Raw genomic sequence first — 22,800 nt, forward strand, 5'->3', positions numbered from 1 at the left:
CTGTGTGGGTAGAACAATATTGACTCAAAAAACTTCAACATGTTTTATTCAAATAAATTGAATTCCATAAATAATGCACAAAATAATTTCAATGTTGGCATATATCCTGGAAATATATTAGAGAAAGTGATACTTCAATACTTACTGACATCAGAGTATTGATTTTTCATTACAATAATTCTTTCAAAAATTGCATTTTCTCATTTGTGACATTTTAAGATGTTTCTTGATACCATCGTTTTAAACTAATTGACTAGGTTAATGACATTTAATGTCTGACTCCTGCTTTAGTAAAACAGAATGACCAAATTCCAAAGGCTGGTTTGAAAATCTAAATTTGACATACCAAGTGTATTTTTCGTTAAGCTTTCATGTGCCTGTAGAAGTCTCATCTTTTGAGTGTTTTTGCTCTGTTCTGCCTCCTCTGTCAACATTGTTAGCAAGAATAGGCAATTTAGCTTCTGTCTTTATGTTTCTTTTCTATCTAAGTTAAGAAAAGAAGGGATCTGAGGAACCACTTGGTCTAGTTCTCTATTTGACATTTAAAGAAAACAATATACAGGCCGGGCGCTGTGGCTCATGCCTGTAATCCTAGCTCTTGGGAGGCCGAGGCGGGTGGATTGCTCAAGGTCAGGAGTTCAAAACCAGCCTGAGCAAGAGCGAGACCCCGTCTCTACTATAAATAGAAAGAAATTAATTGGCCAACTGATATATATATAAAAAATTAGCTGGGCATGGTGGCGCATGCCTGTAGTCCCAGCTACTCGGGAGGCTGAGGCAGTAGGATCACTCAAGCCCAGGAGTTTGAGGTTGCTGTGAGCTAGGCTGACGCCACGGCACTCACTCTAGCCTGGACAACAAAGCAAGACTCTGTCTCAAAAAAAAAAAAAAAAAGAAAAAAGAAAACAATATACAAAGATTAAACCCAAAGTCACACCAGTGTTTAATCACAGCCAGAACTAAAATTTAGACTCAGAATTCTAAGTCCAATGCTATGTTCAAATATGTGCAATAAGCCAGTTGTTCTTGAGCCTTCTAACTATATTCCATATGTTATTCATCTTATAGGAATGTTATTATTTGTCAATAGAGTCATTTGAATGCGATTCATTTTCAAGGTAAGTAAATTTTTAAAATGTAAATCGTTTTTTTATTTTCAAAGGCAAGCAGATATGCTACTGTCAGTGAAAGAATACACGCTCAAGTGCAGCAGTTTCTGAAAGAAGGTTATTTAAGGGAGGAAATGGTTCTGGACAATATCCCAAGGCTTCTGAACTGCCTGAGAGACTGCAACGTTGCCATCCGGTGGCTGATGCTTCACACAGCTGACTCAGGTAATGCACAGAAGGGGTGGCCGTTTCTACTGCTCCATATAAAGGCTTTCAGAATTAAGATCTATTTCGTGATACAAAGTTGTTTAGCAGGGAGCTAGCCCTTGGATGAGAATCAAGTTACTTTGTCAACAGCCCACCTGAACAGCTCTGCCCTGGCAGGTACTGTTAGCTGCTGAGGACTAAGGACATTTAGCTCCCATATTCAAGGAGCTTGTCACTGATCAGACTGGGGAGATCAGATGTGTAAGTACAAAAAAGTATAACTGCAGATCTGTGGTAGACAAACTGCCTACCACCCCGCCTACGATGGTCATGTTCTAATCTCTGGAACATGTTATATTGTTACATTACACTATAATATATTATAAGGTATTATGATAATATAATATAATAATAATGTTATATTACATTAAAAGGGGGGATTAAGGTGGCAACTCAGCTGACATCAAAGTAAGAAGATGATCCTGCATTATCCCAGTGTACCCAATGTGATTCTAAAGTATTTAAATCAGAAAGAGGGAAACAGAAGAGTCAGAACCAGAGAGATGGCATCCTGAAAAAGACTGGTCCAGCCACTGCTGGCTCTAAAGATGGAAGGGGTCACAAGCCAAGGAACACAGGCAGCCTCTAGGGGCTGGAAAGACAAGAACCGACTCTACCCTAGAGTCTGCAGAAGGAGCCCAGCTCAGCTGACACCTTGGTTTTAGCCCACTGAGCCCATTTTCTCACGTCTCAAACCATAAGAGAATAAATTTTTTATTGTTTTAAGCCTCTAATTTTGTGGTAAGTTGTTAGGGCAGCCATAGGAAACTAATCCAAGGTCCATGGCAATAATAAGAGCCACGTGTGTCAAACAGGTAATTTCAGTCCAGAGTAGGGAGAGAGACATAGCTTAGGTGGAAGAGCAGAGGAGGTCAGGAAGGCTCCATACAGGAGGCAGAGTTGACCAGACCCTTGATAAAGCTTTGAAGCAAAAACTGGGAGAAATTCGTGACCACAGAAATGGTAGAGTAAATGATATGATTTTGGAAGTACAGAAAAATGTATGGGTCCACTGAGTCGATGACCTGGCTCGACCAGAGTGCTTATTTAAGGTAGATTGGGTCCTAAACTTTTCTGAGTCATAGTCTTTGAGACCTTCTATCCACACAAAGTTTGGCCATCAAGTTCAGAAGCCTCACAGCTTGTGTAAAACGCTTCCACAGGGCCCATGAGCTATGACTCTAAAACCCTGTTTAATCTTAGGAAAGTAAGTTGAACTAATACCTCTGAGCTTGTTAAGTGTTGGCACACTTCCTTATAGTTAGTAAATGCTTGATCAACATTCAATAATTAGTGTGTCCAGGGTTACATAACCCTGGATAAGCAGTTACTTTTCCCACATGTGACTCAACCAGATAGATCAATCATTGTTTCTGGTAGATTCTGACCGTGTACAATCAGGTCAAACAGTTGCCAAGCACAAAAATGAAAAACTGATGTGGTGGCTGATGATAAAATCAAGAGTTGTGTCATTCAGCAGCCCTGTAAAGCCATCTGCTTTTTGTTTTTCACTCAAATTTTTCTTGAGGACCTACACTGAAATAGGTATTGCTTTCAACACTTCCTTATTCTTTCAAGGAAGGCTGTATCTCTAGAAAAAAAACTGCATAACAGGCTACAGGTTATTCTGTAGCCTCTTTGGTAACACGGTAGCCCTTGGCTCACAACTCTTGCAGCCGAGATGACTTGACAGTCCCTCTTAGCGCCATCTGTTTTCACTTCCTGTGATCGTCCACAGTGAAAACATAACTTGCACTTGTTCATTCTTGTACCCTTGAAAATGTGTGGCATTTCTCCTCCGCCTTCTCCCCAGCTTCTTGAACCTTTCTCATGAGTGTTGCTGTCTAATTTTTTTCATCATTTTGTTTGTCGGCTTAGATCTATTTACAGTTTACCCACAGTATGACTACCATGGCTAAAGTTTTAATCATCTAATCTGTTTTTAATTAGTTGAGTTTATCTTTTATATGAACTCCAGTTCTAATTTGAGGTTTTTACTGTGTTAACTCAGCTTATAATCTTTACCTAAAGTCTTACACTCACAAGTACATAAACATCTCAGGCCCTCATTTCATCTTATTATATCATAAAACCAACTGTGGTTTTCCAGTGACTCAACTTCATCTTTATTTTCTGTTTAACTCTCCCTGACAGCTGTGCCTGTGTTCTAGAAGCCAGCAGTCTCCTGAATTTGCACCCATGTCAGGGACAACCTCAGTTTGCCAGAGGTCTGTGATTTTATCATCAGCCAGCCGCCACATCTGTTTTTCATTTTTGTGCTTGGCAGTTGTTTGACCTGATTGCACAGGAGCGTAATTTGCCAGAAACAAATGAGTGGCCTATCTGGTTGAGTCACACGTGGGCAAAGTAACTGCTGATTTAGCTTTTATGGTGCTATAGTCATGAGGTACAGAAAGGCAGGCATACACTCATCTCGCCTCCTATGAACTTACTGAAGGCATTTCACCCAGGCTTAGGATGCTTCTGCAGTGTCTTACAGATGTTGAAGAAACACTCTGGGAGGCAACATCGGATAAGAAAGGCTGGCCAACTACTGAGGTCTGACCCTGAGGTTACCATGGTTCTAGGATCTAGTCCCACACTTCTCTGGGCCTGTATTCTTAAGGGTCAAATCTGAGAGAGATGATCAGGCCCTGAGAACACTGAAACCAAACTTGGTTTATACCAAGGAGCTAAATGTTAATGCACGTTGAGAAATACAGTTCCTTATCCAAAAATGATAGCAAATTAATATCGGATTTCTTGTTGAATTAGAATTAATATAATGACAAGTAGAACTCCTTCTGAGTTTATTTGGTTTTTGTTTATTAGGCATATATGAAGCTGAATAAATTCTCCTTCTATAATCAGTGTCACCAATTCCAAAATATTTCTTCCCAGGTAATTCTGCAGAATGCACAAGAAATCAGAACTCTGTCATTTCCCATGAAAATTGAGGCCCTTTTCCAGATTGTCACAAGTCTCCTGATGGAGTAACTTAGAAATGAATATATAAAATGGTATTCCATAGGCTACATCATAACCGAAGAACCAGAAACAACCATGATATAGGCTCATACAACATGATCATTCTCTGCATCCAGACATGCTGAGATGTTGGTCAGGAGAAGGCTAGGAAAGCAGGATTGTGCATGTGTAATACTAGTACAGCTACCTCAGACCTTGTATAATACCTTATACAGCTGTGAATGTTTTGATAATGTTGTCTTAGACTTTTTATTTTTACTTTATTTGCAGTCTAGACAGTTATCTTAGTCTATTTTCTGCAGCTATAATAGAATATCATAGACTAGGTAATTTATAGAGAAAATAAGTTCATTAGGCTCATGGTTCTGGAGGCTGGCAAGTCCAAGAGCATGATGCCAGCATCTGGTGAGGGTCAGCCCATGTTGGATAAGTGGAAGAGTAAGAAAGCGTGTACAAGAGCTCACTTTTATAACAAAGCCACTCCCGCTATAACTAACCCACTCTTGAGATAGTTGAATTAATCTGTTCATGAGGGCAGAACCCTCATGACCCAATCACCTCCCAAGGGCCCCACCTCTTAACACTGCTGAAAGGCAACCAAGTTTCCAACACACGAACTTTTGGGAGACACATTCAAACCATAGCAATAGCTTTAACTTTTAAGTATTTTTGCCTTCTCCTATTTTCTTATTCTTTCTGAGATAAATAATCAGCCCTTAAACCAATCTCAGCAAATGTCAATATTTTTTATTCTCTGCATTTCTTTTAACTTATTATTTAGCTTGGTAGCTGGCAGGCTAAACTAAGAATCAGGACATCTGGTGGGTGACCCTGGGTCAGTCACTATCTAATTTTGTGACCTTGGCCTAGTTGATGGAAGCTCTCCGTGCCTGGGTAATGGATCGTTCAGAAATTTCTAAATGTCTGCCATGCCCCCAGGCCTTTACAAGGAGCAGGGTGGCCACAGGTCTGGTTCTTCTTATTTGGAGGAGCCATGTCTTTGTGTGGATAATCTTTCTTCCCTGTCATTCAGGCAGTCCCCAAGTTCACTGATTGCCTAAGAGGACTCAGCATATACCAGTATTCACAGCTACAATTTATTATAGCAAAAGGACAGAAAGCAAAATCAGCAAAGGAAAAAGGCACATGGAGGAAACCAAGCACAAGCTTACAAGGGTCTTCCCCAAGTAGAAACACACAGGACGCACCTACTTCCTTTAGCAATAAGTTGTGCAAACATACATGAAATGTTCTCAACCAAGAAAAGCTCATTAGGTTCAGCTACCTGTGGTTTTTAGTGGGGCCTGCCCACATAGACAGCCTTAGCCTGGTATGTACCTAAATTCCGGATTCCCAGAATAAAAGCAAGTGCTCAGCATGCACCACATTGTTTGTACAGTTAAAGCAGAGTGAGCCATTCTTTTGAGTTCTCAAAATAGTAGGGGCTCTTCCCAAAATCCAAGTTCCCAGATGCCAGCCAAGAGCCCACCTTGCAAACAGACCTCTCTAAGGATAGCAGTCTCAGGCCTACCTGTCCACAACTGAATGGCAGGGATCAATGCCTAAACCAAAAGCAATTCCAGACAGGACATAAGGAATCCACCCACCTTTGAAGTGGTACCAGAAGGCTCTGCCCATCCATATTGGGCAGTCACTATAAACCAACCCCAAAATGCTTATAAAGTTTCGGATCACTGTTCTGCAGCTTGCTTTTGTCATTCAGCAATATATCAGGGATGATATTCTATGTCAGATTTAATTGTCATTTAGCAGTTCACTTGTACTCCATAGCATAGATACACTATGGACATAATCAAAACTGTGGCTACTTGGGAATGCCTGGGTCTTATAACCAGTAATCTTGGGGGGTTGGGACAGGTGGGTGCAGGAACTAGCCCATTCAAAACATTAATGCCCATTCAAAACCATTCTGTTATTGGTATACATTTTTCTTACTACTTTTTAAATACTTAAAATGAAGGAAAGTATTTAAGAATTCATCTTATTTCATAGATAGTTTCTATACATTTAATAAGTGGATAACGCTTTTCTTCCTATTTCTAGCTTGTGACCCAAACAACAAACGCCTTCGTCAAATTAAGGACCAGATTCTAACAGACTCCAGGTACAATCCCAAGATCCTCTTCCAGTTGCTGTTGGATACTGCACAATTTGAGTTTATACTCAAAGAGGTAAAAATATTGAATAACCACCAAAGTCTTAGTGCTTTTATGCTTAAAAATATTTAAAAAGATTAGGATCTAATTGTTTTGTCTCTGATTCAAGCTACAGATTCTAGCTATCTGAGATAGTTCTTATAAAAAAAGGAGATTAAAGAATTTAATACCAACAGTGACTGGGGCTACAGTGATGGGGGAAAGCACATAAGATTATAGAGGTGATAGTATAATGGGGCATAGACATGTTAATCAGAGAATCACACTAATGAAAATATAAATACAAACTGAGATATAAACTCTAAAGGAAAGAAACGTAGTTCTCTAAGTACCTAAAATTTAAGGGCTGAGTGCAGTGGCTCACACCTATGGTCTCAACACTTTGGGAGGCCGAGGTGGGAGGATCACTAGATCTCAAGAGTTTGAGGCTGTAGTGAATGTGATCGCACCACTGCACGCTAGCCTGAGCAACAGAGCAAGATCCCATTTCAAAAATAAATAGATAAAATAAAGGATCCTGTTCTAGCCTGGAAGACTTCTATGAGAAGAGAAGCAAGAGCTTTTCTGAAGGGACCTGGAGAAGGGATCTGTTAGAGTTGGAAAAGGGATCTGATAGAGTTAGCTAGACAAAGGTAGAGAGCACGATGGAGAACAGTCTAGTGGGAGGAAAGTTCTCATGGGTGGGGAAGAGCTCAACCAGTTCAAGCACTGTAAAGTCTAGTTGGCTGGAGGGGAGAGAACAGAAAGAGAAAGATAGTATGAAATGAGGCTGAAAGGTGGGCAAGAGCCAGCTCATTCTGGGCCTTATAGAATTTCTGTCTTGATCCTATAAGCCATGAGAACCTACTAGAAGGGGGTTAAGTAGGGTGGGTGATTTGCATTTGAACAAGGTCATCTCAAGGACTATAAGGAATCTGAGTTCACTGAAGGAAATTCTGAGGTTAGTCTTACCCCTAAAGAAGCCTCTATGGGCATAATAAAAATGGTGGATACTTGGGAATGCCCAGGTTTTATAGTCAGTAACCTTGGGGGTTTGGTGGACCCAGGAACTAGCCCCAGACATTAATGCCCATTCCAAACCAATCCTCACCTTGCCTCAGTTTGGTTAGTGGTATACTAGATATTTCTTTATCTTCTAGGTATGTGAGTACTATATTCCCCTATTAAGTAGCTAAGAAAAAATAGATGTTGATTATTAACATGATAATGCATGTGTTGAGTGTTTCCTAAGATTTGGGTATAATTTTATAAGATCAATGCTACCCCTTTTTGATCTATTAATAATTTTAAATGCTTTCCCTCTAAATAGCAAAAAATTATTAAGTACATACTTCCATTCCCAGCTAGGTGCTAGGAATTCTAAAATGAACATGGCATGCCCCTGCCAAACTAGGAGCTTACAGTATAGTGGGGAAGAAAGACAGATTAAGCCAAGAAGAGGAACTGGGAAAGGTCCAAGAAGGAACCAGGCACCACATTAGTTGATCAAAGCAAAACTGGTCTTTCAGAGGCAAGTGAGAGTGGCCCACAAGGAAGAAATGCCCTCAGACAAGTTGAAGTCATGAACCAGAGTATCAAGGACCTGGGAGTTCTATACTATATAGCTCAGTGTCGTTGAGTGGAAATCAGGACAGGTCTGGGCTATCTAAGTGACCAAACCTACATTTCTACTCTTAGATCTGTTCTCTGGATTCTACTGAGATAAAATAAATAGCTTCCTTCTGTCTATTCAGGTAGAGAGGAAACAGAAGGCAGCCTAAGGGGGCACCAACTCATTGTTCAAGGTCTTCAAGAAGAGAAAAGGCCCTGATAGAAAGGAAAAAACTACCCAATCCAAATGGAGCAAAGAAATAATATATTTGAATTTTTGACATTTCATCTTGGTTCTTTAACATACGTTTCCTCTCTCCTACTTCCCATCCCACCCCTTTTCCAGAATCACATTCTGATTCTCCTGTAAACACAGCAATTGGACCTGTGTTTCTTCTAATGTTTATATAACAGTACATTGCCTGACTCAAGGACCATCCCCTGTCCAGAATTCCATCCAACAGGCTGGGAAATCTGTGCGTTCATGCGAATCAGTGTTGGAAGGGCTCAAAGCCAATTGGTCTATTCTTAAGGCCTCCGGGTGATTTTGCATTGTTGCTTTGCCTTTGTCAACTGGCATCAATTCATCCCAGGCACACAGAAAGATAGAGTAGACTCCATAAATAATTCTCACAGTTCCTCATCCTCTTATCATTTTATTGATGAATCATCCTGACTATATCATTGATATTCCTCCTCCACAGACCCCACAGAATTCCATACAGCCTGGTTCTCCTTCTGCAGATAGGGTCTCCCTATCCCATTGTTCATTTTTAAGTTTGTTTCAAGAAAAGAAAAACTCAACCTTGAGTCTATATCATTTTTCCTCTACCCAAGTAGAGGTAGAATTGAATCTTTATAGGATTTAAACTTTATGTCAAAGTGAATTAATAAACAGAATTACTATATGATAAAATAAGAAAGAACCTTTGTAGGTATTTTAGTTTATTCCTCAGTCATCTGATAATACTCAAAGCTTCCCTGACTAATTAAATTAGAATTGCAGAAATTGTTTCCCAGAAAGAACCATAAATCAGTGGTGACAAATTTAATACACAATAATACACATTAAAAATAGGCCAGTCATGGTGGCTCACTCCTATAGTCCCAACACTCTGGGAGACCAAGGCTGGAGGATCCCTTGAGGTCAGGAGTTCCAGACCATCCTAAGCAAAATAAGACTCCATCTCTACAACAAATAGAAAAAAAAAAAATTAGCCAGGTATGGTGGTACACTCCTATAGTCCCAGCTACTCAGGAAGCTGAAACAGAAGGGTCGCTTAAGCCCAGGAGTTCAAGGCTGCAGTGAGCTATGACTATGCCACTGCACTCCAGCTGAGGTGACAGAGCATGATCCCACCTCAAAAAATAAATAAATAAAAATTAAAATGCTGATTTCTGGGCCTACCCAAGACCTTCTGAACTAGAATCTTTAGGGATCTGGCTTGGGAATCTGGAAACTTTAAAGCCTTCCAGGTGGTACTTCTGTGCTGTTGGTCTGAGAACCATTGTCTTAGAGGTGGTCTAGCTTTGCCCCTCAATTCGTATGAAGTAGTAACGCCTAAGAGATGGTATCAGGGTCAATGTTAATTTTTAGTGTCTTTTATAATAAATTGGATTTGACTCAAGCTCTGTTCATAAGCTGCCTAATCTGGATTTTCTCTCAAGTAAATAAATCTTTTCTATCTTCTCAACAGATGTTCAAGCAAATGCTTTCAGAAAAGCAAACCAAATGGGAGTATTATAAGAAAGAGGGCTCAGAACGGATGACCGAGCTTGCTGATGTCTTTTCAGGAGTGAAACCCCTAACCAGAGTGGAGAAAAATGGTAATTGCTGAAGAGGAAATATTGGTGTGTGTGAAATATATATGCAGATTATGTGAAACCTTGGAAACTGGCAGGGTAAAAAGTCCTTGTGTTTTCATCATTGTATGCTTTGATTTCCTTGTTTAGCATTGCTAATAGTGATCTGAAGTTTAGTTTTGGCTGCCTCTAGCTGTGTGCTCCTGTGGGCTAATGTTCATATCCATCTGGTCTTTAGGCTTCATGTCTTATCTTTGAAATAAGAGGTTAGGCTAAGCTAGGGGTTCTTGTAATTCTGGTTCATAGATAGAGTTTCCATAATCAGCCTCTGCTCCTGTAGTATACAAAACTGATATATCAATTTATGTGCATTTGGAGGGATCTATAGCTTTCAGGATCTTCTCAGAGGGATATGTCACCCAAAAATATCACTAACTACCAACATAGAATATGTAAGATTCTTGTCTTCTGATCTTGCTTGGTTCCTGTTCACCAATGTACCTGCCACCTAGTGGCAGAAGAGGGAACCTGCAGACTGTTTTTGAAAGGGCCAGCTCATTTTTCTTTGATAAGTTTGATCCTGTTTCTTATAGGAAATTTTATCTATAGAAAAATTTTGACATTATTTCAAATCATTATGGATAAGAACTTTTCAAATTGATCCTCAAAAAACCATTTTGAATTTTAATGTGACAAATTAAACTTTTTTAATGTTTAACTGTCAGATACATTTCTGATGAAGTTAATTACACAGTAGAATTGCTTAATAGTGTAGCTTTTTATTTTAAAACTTTATTATTTTAATTGATGTAAGTTGTGATTACTATATGTTGGCTTTTGTTGATTTATTTGATACTCAGTAGTTAGTTGGTCTAAAATATATTTCCAAATTTTATTGTTCCTATTGGGAAAAGTCAGCCAGTTTATAATAATGTGATATAAAATGAAAACATGTTTTACAGATCACCATATTGTAATTTTTAAAAAACAAGAACCACTTTTAACGATATGACCAGATTAGTTGGCCAGAACCAGCGCATTAATCTCTATGATAATTTCTTTTATCCTTATAAATACCAGCCGTGTTTCTGAAGTCATTCATATAACAATTTGACGCTTTTTTCTGCCCATATTGTTTATTTCAGCTTAGGAAGTACTTTCACAAATTCTTCTCATTTGATTGTTAAAACCCTATGAGATAAACATCTTAATCCTTATTTTATATGTAAGGAAACTGAAGCTTAAAATGTAATCATTTTTACATGAAGGTGACAAAGGTAGGGCCTCACAGATTTCACTCATCTCCTTAGACTCCAAATGTTGTGTTCTTTTTGCTACTCCATCGCTGTCCCTCAGTCCTACAAAAACATCTTGAATCTTACAAGTATCCCTCATGCCAATTCTTGAAATAACTTGGGTTATAAATCATTAATTTCTTCTAATAAAGTGAAACCATCCTATTGGTAAGCCAAAAAAAAAATCTTGAGGGAATCAACTTGGTAAGGTGAAAAGAGCATAGCCATTGAACCTGAACAGACAATCATGAAAACTGAGGCTCTACCATTGAGTAACTGTGAAACCCTGTGTAGGATCCTCAGCTTCCTTATCGGAGAAATGGCCAATAATTTCTACCTCCATAGATTGCTGTGAAGATTAAATGAGATGAAGGTTAGAACCTTTGCTTGACCCACTGAAGGTATCATCATACTGACACCCTCTCCCTTCTCTGCTGTGTGACATGTCCATTGGGTTGTGAATGCAAATGGCGCCTGCTGAACTGCTCAGACTTCCCTGCAACTCACCAATCATACCTCCCACTTTTGACATGTTGGTCTTCTCTTTGCCTTCCAAGACATGCCATTGCCATTCTTGCCCTGAAGCCTCTGCCAGTGACTGCCTTTCACCTAGACAAAATACCCTTCTTACCTCTCTGACCATCCAGATTTTTACCCATCCTCTTTTCTCCAGAAAACTCTCTCTGGAAACTGGGTTACATCCTTCAGTTCCTTCCCGACTCCTCTACACTGCCCCTACCTCCTTTGCATTTACCCTTTATAATGTGGGCTTCAGCCTTTAGTCCTTTTCTGCCAAGTGTTGTAGACTAAGCTGTTTATTTAGCAAGTTTAATCTATCCTACTGTGTCACATGCTTCAGAAGGTTTTGTTGTTTGGAGAATTCCTGGGAGTAGCGTTAGGCCCATAGTAAAAGCTCTGTGAGTTAAAAACTGGATTTGTAAAAGATTTAATTATATTCAAAGCCACAGCTACAAGAATTCTGGAATTTCAGTAGTCTTTCCTTGTTTCTTTATTAATAGAAAACCTTCAAGCTTGGTTCAGAGAGATCTCAAAACAAATATCATCTTTAAATTATGATGATTCTACTGCTGCAGGCAGAAAAACTGTGCAACTAATACAAGCTTTGGAGGAGGTAAGGAAAGGCTTTTTAAAAGATAATTCTTGGACCATGAATCATACCTATGACCCACCCAGCCATCTCCTCCTACAAATGTATCTAAGAGAATATTTCATCAGAAGCAAAAGCAATGTGAATTAATATGCTTCCTATAATATTATATGCAGTGTCCCAAATTTTGGAGAAATAATTAAATGACTAGTATGAAGAGAATGGTGGCAAAAATGATGCTATTTCAACTTGAGGAAACATATACTCTTGGAGAAATAATTATGAAAACAGTATAAAAACATTGGGTAAATTGTGATAAGGAGGAAAAAGCAAAATCAAGATTGCATACGCATACCATTTTTAGGTTTGTAAAAAACAGTGTGTGCCTCGGGGAAAGAAATACACAAAAATGTAAATAAGTTTATAATGTTCATATGCTTGAAAGAGGTGTATTTTCTTTTCTGAAAAACTAATTTTTTGTTTGTTTGTTTGAGACAGAGTCTTGGTCTGTTACCTTGGGTAGAATGTAGTGGCATAATCATAGCTCACCGCAACCTCAAACTTCTAGGCTCAAACGATCCTCCTGCCTCAGCCTCCCAGGTAGCTGGGACTACAGGCATGCACCACCACACCAGGCTAATGTTTCTATTTTTAGTATAGACAGGGTCTCACTCTTGCTCAGGCTCGTCTCAAACTCCTGAGCTCAAGCAATAATCTACTCAACTATGATTGTACCAAAAAAATGATTATACCTCACCACTCTTAAAATTTTGAGTTGTGTGTTTAAGTTTAAAATGGAAACTGAAATCATCAGAACAATGACCATAAATTATATTATTTAATATATCATCTTTATTCAATCTATAACTCTATCCAATTCTTATGATTATATATAATGAATACTTTTTTCACTTGGCAGACTTTTTTTTTTAGCCACTACAGCTTTCATTTGAATGGCAGACTTTCTTATAGGCTTTTTCTTGTTACTTTCAGGTTTTTTAGGTTGGTCACTATAAATGCCAACACAGTATAATACTCTATTGTTAGCATACCCAATTTTCTCATGCCAGAACAATTACATACTTGTACTATTTCTACTTTGCCTGTTTTTTTGGATTTTCTAGTCTGTAGTAAAATTTGTAAATAACTATGTAAATCTCGGATGTTTTTTATCATTTAACTTATTTCTTTATGGCTTATGGTCCAGGCCCTTGAGTTACATAAAATTTCAGACACTATAGAATTATTGTTTTGTTTTAAAGAGTATGTCAAAATAACTTATTAATATATATATGTCAACACATTGGTTAAGATGTAACTTAATTTTTTAGCACTCCTGCAAATCTTCAGAATTAAGAGGATTTTCCAGTATATGTTTATTTATCATAAAATGGAAAATGAGAGTATTCATTTATGATGTCCTATGTGTACAGGATAATAAGCAGTTGAATAATTTTCTATTCTTAGAAACTTGTGTATTTTTCATGACTGGGCTTATATATTTCTGAAATTATAATTTGAAATAAAAATTTTATCAAGAAATTATAAGTGTGTAGTGTGCTTCATTTGAAGTGTTTTCAAAGAGAAATGAGCACCATAGAGGCCCTTTAGAATTTTTAAATTAAATGTATTTATGTAACATAGGTCCAAGAATTTCATCAGCTGGAATCAAATCTGCAAGTATGTCAGTTTCTTGCGGATACTCGCAAGTTTCTCCATCAAATGATCAGAACCATTAACATTAAAGAGGAGGTCCTGATCACAATGCAGATCGTCGGGGACCTTTCTTTTGCTTGGCAGTTAATTGACAGGTAATGGGGACAGCTTGAATTTGCCCTTGATGAAGGCCAGTAGGAACATCTTCTTACCATTTTTCTCTTTTTACAGCTTCACATCCATAATGCAGGAAAGCATAAGGGCAAACCCATCCATGGTTACTAAACTCAGAGCTACATTCCTAAAGGTAAGCAAAGAACAGTGACATTGCATTCTGTTACTAGAAAGAATTGGCCTTCCTTCTTACCTCATTGGTTAATTTCCAAGATTTCAGCTTTTTAGAAAGTTGGATAATGTAAGTATTTTTATAGACTGAAAATTATTAGCAGTTTTCCCATGAGAGCATAGTTTCAAAAGATGCCAGAAATAAGGCTTGAATAAATAAGTTGGAATGTCTTACAGAATATTGTTTTTAAATAAAGAAATTGGCTTTTTTTATTAGCATACTGGAAATCTGAATGAATCCTTTGGGTACTTTATTCCCTAAGCATGAATTAATTCCTTTTACTTATTTGTTCAAAAAATTCTTACTGAGCCTCTGCTACAAACCCAGTATTTACTCTAGCGGTTAGGGAATAGTGGTGAGCAACACAGGCACAGCCCTTGCTCTCAAGGTAATTTCAGATGGTAGCGTTAGGTCTGGAGCTGGAGCTGAGAGAGAGACATGAAACCCCATGTGTAGCAAAGTGCTGTTTATTTCGAGCATCTGGGTGCAGATGGGTGGAGGCGAAAAAGCGTCCACACTGAGGGAGGGGAAAGCCTGGGGTTTTGTAGAGGGTTTCTCTGGGGGAAATAAGTAAGTGGGCCAGAACAGCCACTTGTAATAAATTCTTATTCAAACAACTAGCTCCTAGGACCCCTGCCCCAGTCACATCCATCCTTCAGATCCCGTGTCATCCTTATCAGGAGAGCTGGGGAGGGATAAACTTCATCCCTATGGGGAGGGGATAGGAATGCTGGCTGCAGCTGGCTGTTAGATTCACAACGTCTGGGGACTCTCCAGACTCCTGCGGCTATTGTTTTACAAGCCTAAGTTTTCCATTAACTGCATTCTGTCCTATACATACTTTTTGGGTTCCACCTGGAACAAACCTAACAGGTAGTAAATGAACAAATAGTGTATTTAATGTCTTCTGACAGAGTTGCCATATGTATCAATTCTGAGATGTACTTTTTTCATAGTTTAACATTTTTGTAATTAGGGACAAGTTTTTTCATTGATGGCATAATCATAGTTTAGTTGTCCATATTTTCTTTCTTTCTTTCTGAAAGAAAGGTACATAAAATAATGGCATTTCTTACACTTGATGACATTTTAGATTGGACAGATTAAGCCATCAGTCAAAATGTCTGATTTCCAGCTGGGCATGGTGGCTCACACCTGTAATCCTAGCACTCTGAGAGGCTGAGGTAGGAGGATCACTTGAGCTTAGGAGTCTGGGGCCAGCCTCAGCATAAGCAAGACATCGTCTCTACTGAAAATAGAGAAATTAGCCAGGCATGGTCGCGTGCACCTGTAGTCCCAGCTCCTCAGGAGGCTGAGGCAGGAGAATCCCTTGAGCTCAGGAGTTTGAGGTTGCTGTGAGCTAGGCTGAAGTCATAGCACTATAGGCCAGGCAATAGAGCCAGACTCTGTCTTAAAAAAAAAAAAAAAAAGAGTCTGATTTCCATACAGGAGTCATTGTCTTCTGTAGCACAGTGGCTCTGGAATGCGTCAGAATCACCTGTAGGGCTCAGTTGTAGGATTGCTGGCTCTACCCCAGAGCTTCTGATTACCTCCTACTGGGGTAGGGCCCAATAATTTGCATGTCTAACAAATTCTCAGGAAATGCCAATGCTGCTAGTCCAGGGAGCACAATTTGAGAACCACTGCCATACAGATAACTATAATTTTTTTAAAATTGTATTGTCAGAAATTATTAATAATATGGATGAGATTTGGTGGTAAAGCCCAAGTGTTTTATTGTATGTTACATTTTCTGGAAAGAGAGATTTCTAGGACTTTTTATGAAACAGAGAAACAGATATGCCAACTTTTCTTCCAGCTTGCCTCTGCCCTTGACCTGCCCCTTCTTCGCATCAATCAAGCAAACAGCCCTGACCTTCTCAGCGTGTCTCAGTATTATTCTGGCGAGTTGGTGTCCTATGTGAGAAAGGTGAGAAATGCATCAAAGTGATGTCCACTCTTATTGGCCAACTGGTGTTTTAAATACAAAGGTACACTGGAGCCCTGTAAAAACACATCTGGGCCCTTTCCCTTTTTAAAATTTAATCCCAGGAATTTGTAGTGCCCAAAAATAAACAGTCTTTCTGCTACTCCAGACGTACAGATGAAGTTTTACTTGCAAAGGAGTTTTATTTCTATTTTATAAATGCTGGTGTTATTAACCTCCATTTTATAGATATAGAAACTGAGAAACAGAGATCATAGTAGCTTTTTCAAAAATTACAGAGCTAGTTAGTAAAAGATCCAGATCCAACATATTCTGGTCAGAACCTAGTTCAAGTTTTCATGGGCATTTTGGTGCTTGTTTTAATAACTTACAATGGAGCATACAGCCAGACAGGCCTGAATTCAAAATTTATCTGTGTCACATACTAGCTGAGTGCTCTACAGTGGTGTTACTTAACATCTTTGAACCTCAGTCTTTTTAAAATCTATAATGTGGGGATGATGCATTCTTTTGCAGCATTTCTAGGAGGATTAGCTTTATATTTGGTGTGCAGTTAATGTTTGAAGGAGTGGAGCCCTGTGCCTGCTAGCAGTCATTAAAAACAACTCTTGGATTTCCCAGCATCCCTTCCTATGAACAAATAGCTGTTTGTACACACCAGTACCCTTCTTTTTTTATTTTTAATTATTATGGGTACATGATAGTTGTATATATTTATACAATGTACATGTGTATTTGTACATGTGCTGTGTTGATACAAACATACAGTGTGTATTAATCAAATCAGAACACCAGTGCCCTTCTTACTGTCACCTAATATTTTTCAGCTAAGAAAAATAAAATAGATATTTAATTATATTTCCTCCTTTCCTTTCACTAAAGGTTTTGCAGATCATTCCAGAAAGCATGTTTACATCTCTTCTAAAGATCATAAAGCTTCAGACTCACGATATCATTGAAGTGCCTACCCGCCTGGACAAAGACAAGCTGAGGGACTATGCTCAACTTGGCCCACGATACGAGGTGCCGTGTCCCTTTGACTTCTGCCTTTTGATATTTAAGACTAAAACCCATGAAAAATCACAGGTCTGTGTTGCCTGCCACATCCCAGGGACTATTTTCTCACATTCTCAATCATAGCCATGGTTTACCATCTGAGTACAATCACACCTTTATTCTTGACATTTTCCTGGTGTCATTTAAGGCCTTTCCCAACCTGAATGCATTCAGTGGAAAGAGAACTCAGCTGGTTATCATTTTCTAGCATAGTCTGTTGATCAGCTCTTGTTCTCTTTGGGCTAGATTACCAAAACTTTTCATATTCACGTTCCTGCTTTGTTCACCAAACCAGTGGCTTAAAATAATCTGTATTCCATTAACCATTTCCTGTAGACAAATTGTAAACCCACTTAATAGTTAAGCATCCTCAAAGGTTGTTCCTGAACCCCCACACCTCTGTGTTTCTTTCTCCCTGAACTTAAAGTTCAAAAATATGAAAAGTAAAATCAAGTGAAAATTGAAAATGTGATGTCACATTCTCTGACACAACTCCAAAAAATACATCAGGTGTTTAGATCATCAAGCTTGGTATTTCCACATTTATTCTGACTCAAAAATACAGTATCCGTCTGCCTTATCAGTGGCTGCTGGTGTTGCATGAGAAGAACGTGAATGCCACCTTTTCAGTCTCGATTGGTCTTTTCTAGATGGAAGGGACCATCCCTATCAGTGAGCCCTGACCTTCGTTTTAGACATGAGAAAGTGAAGCCCAGAGAAGGAGAATGCCTTGTCAAACATTCAAGAATTAGTTGATGTCTTCTTAGTTACCCAAGATGTCTAACAGTGGTCTTTACCACAAACGCTCATTTCTTTCCAGGACATGTGGACACAGGTGTCCTAAAGCTACATTCTCATTTCCTGTTATCTTGGCCTATTTCAGGAATATTAGCCAGTTATTTTAGGTTTCCATAGAAATGACGGGTCTTTTATCTGATGTAATTTATTATACCTCTTCCTCTTTGTTAAAGGTTGCCAAGCTTACTCACGCCATTTCCATCTTTACGGAAGGCATCTTAATGATGAAAACGACTCTGGTTGGCATCATCAAGGTAATGGTTCCAGTGCTGGTCCTTGTGGCCTCAGCTGAGACTCTGGGCTGTTTGGATTTTCGTGGTCATTGTCATGTGTAGAACAGGGAGTGATACCATCTTGTGGTTTCACATTCTGATTTTGATCTTCATTTTGCTCATTTTTGCTAGAGGAAGAGAGAGCATTGTAATCTTTATTTCTCATAACAAAGGCAACTTTATGGCATAATCTTGGAATTTCTTTATCTTATAGTTCTAGAGAAAATTTGTGGTACTAGTAACTGTTTGACCTGAGTTATTTAAATCTAAGAAAAATCTATTTCATTGAAGTTTTATAAAAGCATAGAAATTATTCAATTTCTTAAGGCGAAATTGCTTTTTCTCTTTCTCTCTCTTCTCTGCCCCCACACCTCTTTCTTTTTAGTAATTTTATTTTACACACCAGGTAGGGAGAGGTAAGACAGTCGTGTCCCTTGTTCACAGACCATTGTCATCGCTGATGCATGCAAGCCCCTCTCTTCTTTTGTCTTTTTTCACCTTCTCCTGGATCCCTACTCCCATTTCCATCCCTACAGCACTCACTCTGTGTGTTTGTTGTATGTTCCCAAATATGCAAGTATCACTTTCAACTATGGCATTATTTTATATGTGCATGTATTTTTGATTTATCTAAATCATAATGTATTCTGAGTCTCCTCTTTTTCCAGCTTTCCTCACTGGTTATTGCTTTGGAAATGTATTTATGTTGCTATAAGTCAGATAGTTGGTTACTTTTTTCTGCTGCATAGAATTCCATATTCTACTTAACCATCCCTGGGGATAGACACCTGCGCTCCCCAGTATCACAACCAGTGTCACGATGAGCATCTCTGAGCATGTCTCCACTGCAGACCTGTTCAAGAATTCCTCTGAAATCTACATACCCAGGAGCAGGCCACTGAACTTAGGATCTATTTATACTTTGTGACAAAGTATAAATTGCCTTCTGAAATGATTGTTTCTAGTGTATCTACTTAGATCTTTTCTAATACTTGGTATTATCTACTTTCTGATTTTTGCCATGCCAAAGGATATAAAGTGACATCTCATTGCTGTTTTAATTTGGAATGGTATGATGACTAGTGATGTGCCCATTCACATAGTTCATGGTGCTTGATTTATTTTTCTATTTATCTGACATTGGTAGAATCTGAACATTCCTAATTTTTTTAAAAAAAATGTATAGCTATTAAATTGCCAGATTAACATTTGTGTTACTAAAATCCAAGAAACTAGAGGAAATTAACTTAAATAGAAAGGGAACTCTGGTATGTGTTTTCTGGAAGCATACTAAAAGAAATGCCATTTAGGCCCTAGGATATTAATAGAATCTGCTAACCATGCTTTAGGCCCGATAACCAGTTTAGTTCAGTTAATGTGCAGTGAATACACATGCAGGTTACTCACTTTTTACTAATGAAGGATGATACACAAGATAATAAATTCTAAGACTACAAAGTGACCAGTATAGGAGGGATGTAATAGAACCTAATACAGATATACAGATAATTAGCAATAATTATCAAAAAGAAAGACTGCCTGGTAAAATGTAAATCTTTCCCCACAATCTTTCAGATGATCAGATCAGAAGGAATATCCCACTGACCAACCCCATCCAACCCAGTAGACCCTCTCTGCCTTTGGAAAAGGTCCTGTGGTCCTCACTAATCTTTAACCTCGGAGTGTTAAGAATATATTTCAAACACTTATAAAATGGACTTACTCTGGTTGATATGACTTAAAACAAGTGAGACATATAGAGATATATGTATAAGTGTTTATTGTTAGAGGCAGCCCCCCAAAAAAATAGAAATATAGATGGTTCTTGACTTACAAAGGTTCAACTTTATGATTGTACCTATACCATCACTTTTAGTATAGTATTCAATAAATTACATGAGATATTCAATACCTTATTATAAAATAGACTTTATGTTAGTTGATTTTGTCCAACTATAGGCCAATGTGTTTGGAGCACATTTCAGGTAAGGTAAGCTAAGTCATGATATTCAGTAGGTTAGGTGTATTAAATGCATTTTTGACTTGTGATATTTTCAATTAAGGATGGGTTTATCAGGATGTAACCCCATCATAAATCAAGGAGCATCTGTCATCTAAAAATTTATCAATAGGCGAAATGGCCAAATACATGATGGTACATTCTTACTATGGATTGGTCTGTAGCCATTCAAAAAAGAATTTGTCACTGGAAAATTTCTAAGTTGGAAAATGAAAAAAGCAAATTGCAGAACAACAAATATATTGTGATGTATCATTATATTTAGATTTTTGAAAATAAATATGGGTTTAAGGACAAATATTTATGTGTATAAATGAATAAAGGTCTGGAAGATCCATGTGAAAACTGAACTGTTAACTTCAGGGGAGGGGAATAGAAATGTGTGTAAAGACAGCTTTCCCTTAGCTGTGGACACTTCCATAGATTAGTGACAATCCAGGAAGGACTGGAAGAGCCACATGACCTTTAGATTCATGAAAACATTGAACTCTTTTTCACTAAATCTGTTTTTATGAGGGATATTTCTTTGAAAGTTTTCTGTTGCTTCTTTGATTTTGTACTCACTGATTATATTTTTATAATTTGCCTTTTTATTGTAAAATGCAGCACAGATACTGAAAACTACAGAAATAATTATGTAACTTATTGGATTATTGTACACACCACTCATTCTAACCACCCGTTAAGTCAGGAAATAGATTTAGCCAGCCCCACTCTGGAATCCCCACCATGTGTCCTGACCCAGTCTCATGCTCGCTATAGTTTCATTGTCTAAGGAGACATTTCTAGACACTAGAAATTTTTGTAAAAAGTTATATCATTTAAGTCTTTTTTAATCTACAGATTTCTCATCCATTCCTTTTTTTTTCTTACAGTGTATCTGTCAATAAATCTAGGGCATTTCACTTTTACTTTCTCCACAGTATTGATTTTGTGACTGCATAGTCTTGATGTAATTCAATATATTTATCTGGCTTTTGTATTTTCTGCAATTCCCATTGCAAAATTGTCTTATTTGAAGTTTAAATATAATCAAAACCAGATAGAACCCATCAGTTGTCTTTATGACTTTTACTATAATGGTTCTTTACAAATTAAAAATAAAAGTAACAAGTCTCAGGGAATTCAAGGGAGTGTGTTAAAACCATTTGATGTTTTATGGATCTGATAGGAGACTGTTTTTTAGGAAATTAAAGCTTTTTCATTATAGAAAAGAAAATTAGCAAAATAAGCTTATAGAGTCAGATAGCAGATTTGCTTTCCTATTTTATCTCCCAAATTACAAACAGCATTCTGGAGTGCTGAATAAAAAGTGAATTATTCAATTTAGAGAGTGGTGCAACCGAAAACTTGAGTTTGTTCATATGGATATAGATGCCCTGGGATAACATCATCTGAATTCAAACAACGCCCCTTCATCCCACCCCCTCCTCCTGTTGGTAAGAAAAGGCTCTTTTTACTTTTAATGAAATAATTAGAATATGAGGCAATTCAAAACTTTTCATTTTCACCATCTTTGACATGTCATGTTGTAGACGTGTCATCATAAATTTTACTGGAATAAACAGAGTCCTAAAGAGGACTTTAATAGTTCTGTCTACACTACACAGGATCACACAGAGACAAGAAAGGAAAAATATACAAATCATTGAGGAAAATTCTCTACTACAGATTCTGGAAATCATCTTTCCTCTGGATTTCTTCAGGACTGAATCTTTCCCAACTGCCATTGAATATTCTTTTTGTACTTAGGTGGATCCAAAGCAATTGCTGGAAGATGGAATAAGGAAGGAGCTTGTTAAGCGTGTTGCTTTTGCCCTTCACAGGGGATTGATATTCAACCCTCGAGCCAAGGTACCCAACAACCAGAATGGGTCTGTTCTTTTTTCTATTCAAATACCAGCATGGACTAGAATATCATTTTTAACCTATCATGGACTAGACCTTTCCTCCTAGCTAGTGTATATCTAATCTATGATTTTCAGTATGAGCAACTGATATGCTTTTTGATCCTATTTATAATCCATTCATATTATGAGAAACTCCTTTTTAAAACCAGTGCTTCTTTCCTCCACTTATTGTTCCCCAAGTTTAAGAACTGAACTGATATTTACGATTCATAGTTACTTATTATAGTTAAAAGAATTTATTAAACCTAAAGCAGATAGGAATTATAAAGGTTATAATTTTTTTTATTTTGCTTTATATTTTAGGGAATATAGTAATTTTTCTCAGGATAAAAAAAAAGGCCAGAAATTTATATGTAGGGTATTTTTTCCCCTCAGTAAATTCAATTTTAAATATTTTAAATATTCTAAGATTAGGCATATTCATGAAATGACATGAAAGAAATTATCTAGATTCATT

General features: G+C 37.8%; 1 protein-coding gene across 1 annotated transcript in view; it reads left to right on the forward strand.

Annotated features, from left to right (window-relative positions):
* The window catches only part of WASHC5 (WASH complex subunit 5), a 58,100-nt gene that overhangs the window by 16,164 nt on the left and 19,136 nt on the right, over nucleotides 1-22,800 (forward strand). Inside the window, exons 9-18 of the mRNA XM_012785376.2 lie at nucleotides 1,163-1,334; nucleotides 6,429-6,556; nucleotides 9,829-9,958; nucleotides 12,249-12,361; nucleotides 13,982-14,148; nucleotides 14,225-14,300; nucleotides 16,159-16,269; nucleotides 17,170-17,310; nucleotides 18,315-18,395; nucleotides 22,186-22,287. Of these exons, the coding sequence (XP_012640830.1) occupies nucleotides 1,163-1,334; nucleotides 6,429-6,556; nucleotides 9,829-9,958; nucleotides 12,249-12,361; nucleotides 13,982-14,148; nucleotides 14,225-14,300; nucleotides 16,159-16,269; nucleotides 17,170-17,310; nucleotides 18,315-18,395; nucleotides 22,186-22,287 (1,221 nt within the window). The remainder of the gene's footprint in view (nucleotides 1-1,162; nucleotides 1,335-6,428; nucleotides 6,557-9,828; nucleotides 9,959-12,248; nucleotides 12,362-13,981; nucleotides 14,149-14,224; nucleotides 14,301-16,158; nucleotides 16,270-17,169; nucleotides 17,311-18,314; nucleotides 18,396-22,185; nucleotides 22,288-22,800) is intronic.

The sequence above is a fragment of the Microcebus murinus genome, chromosome 7 (genome assembly GCF_040939455.1).
Source record: "Microcebus murinus isolate Inina chromosome 7, M.murinus_Inina_mat1.0, whole genome shotgun sequence".
Lineage (NCBI taxonomy): Eukaryota > Metazoa > Chordata > Mammalia > Primates > Cheirogaleidae > Microcebus > Microcebus murinus.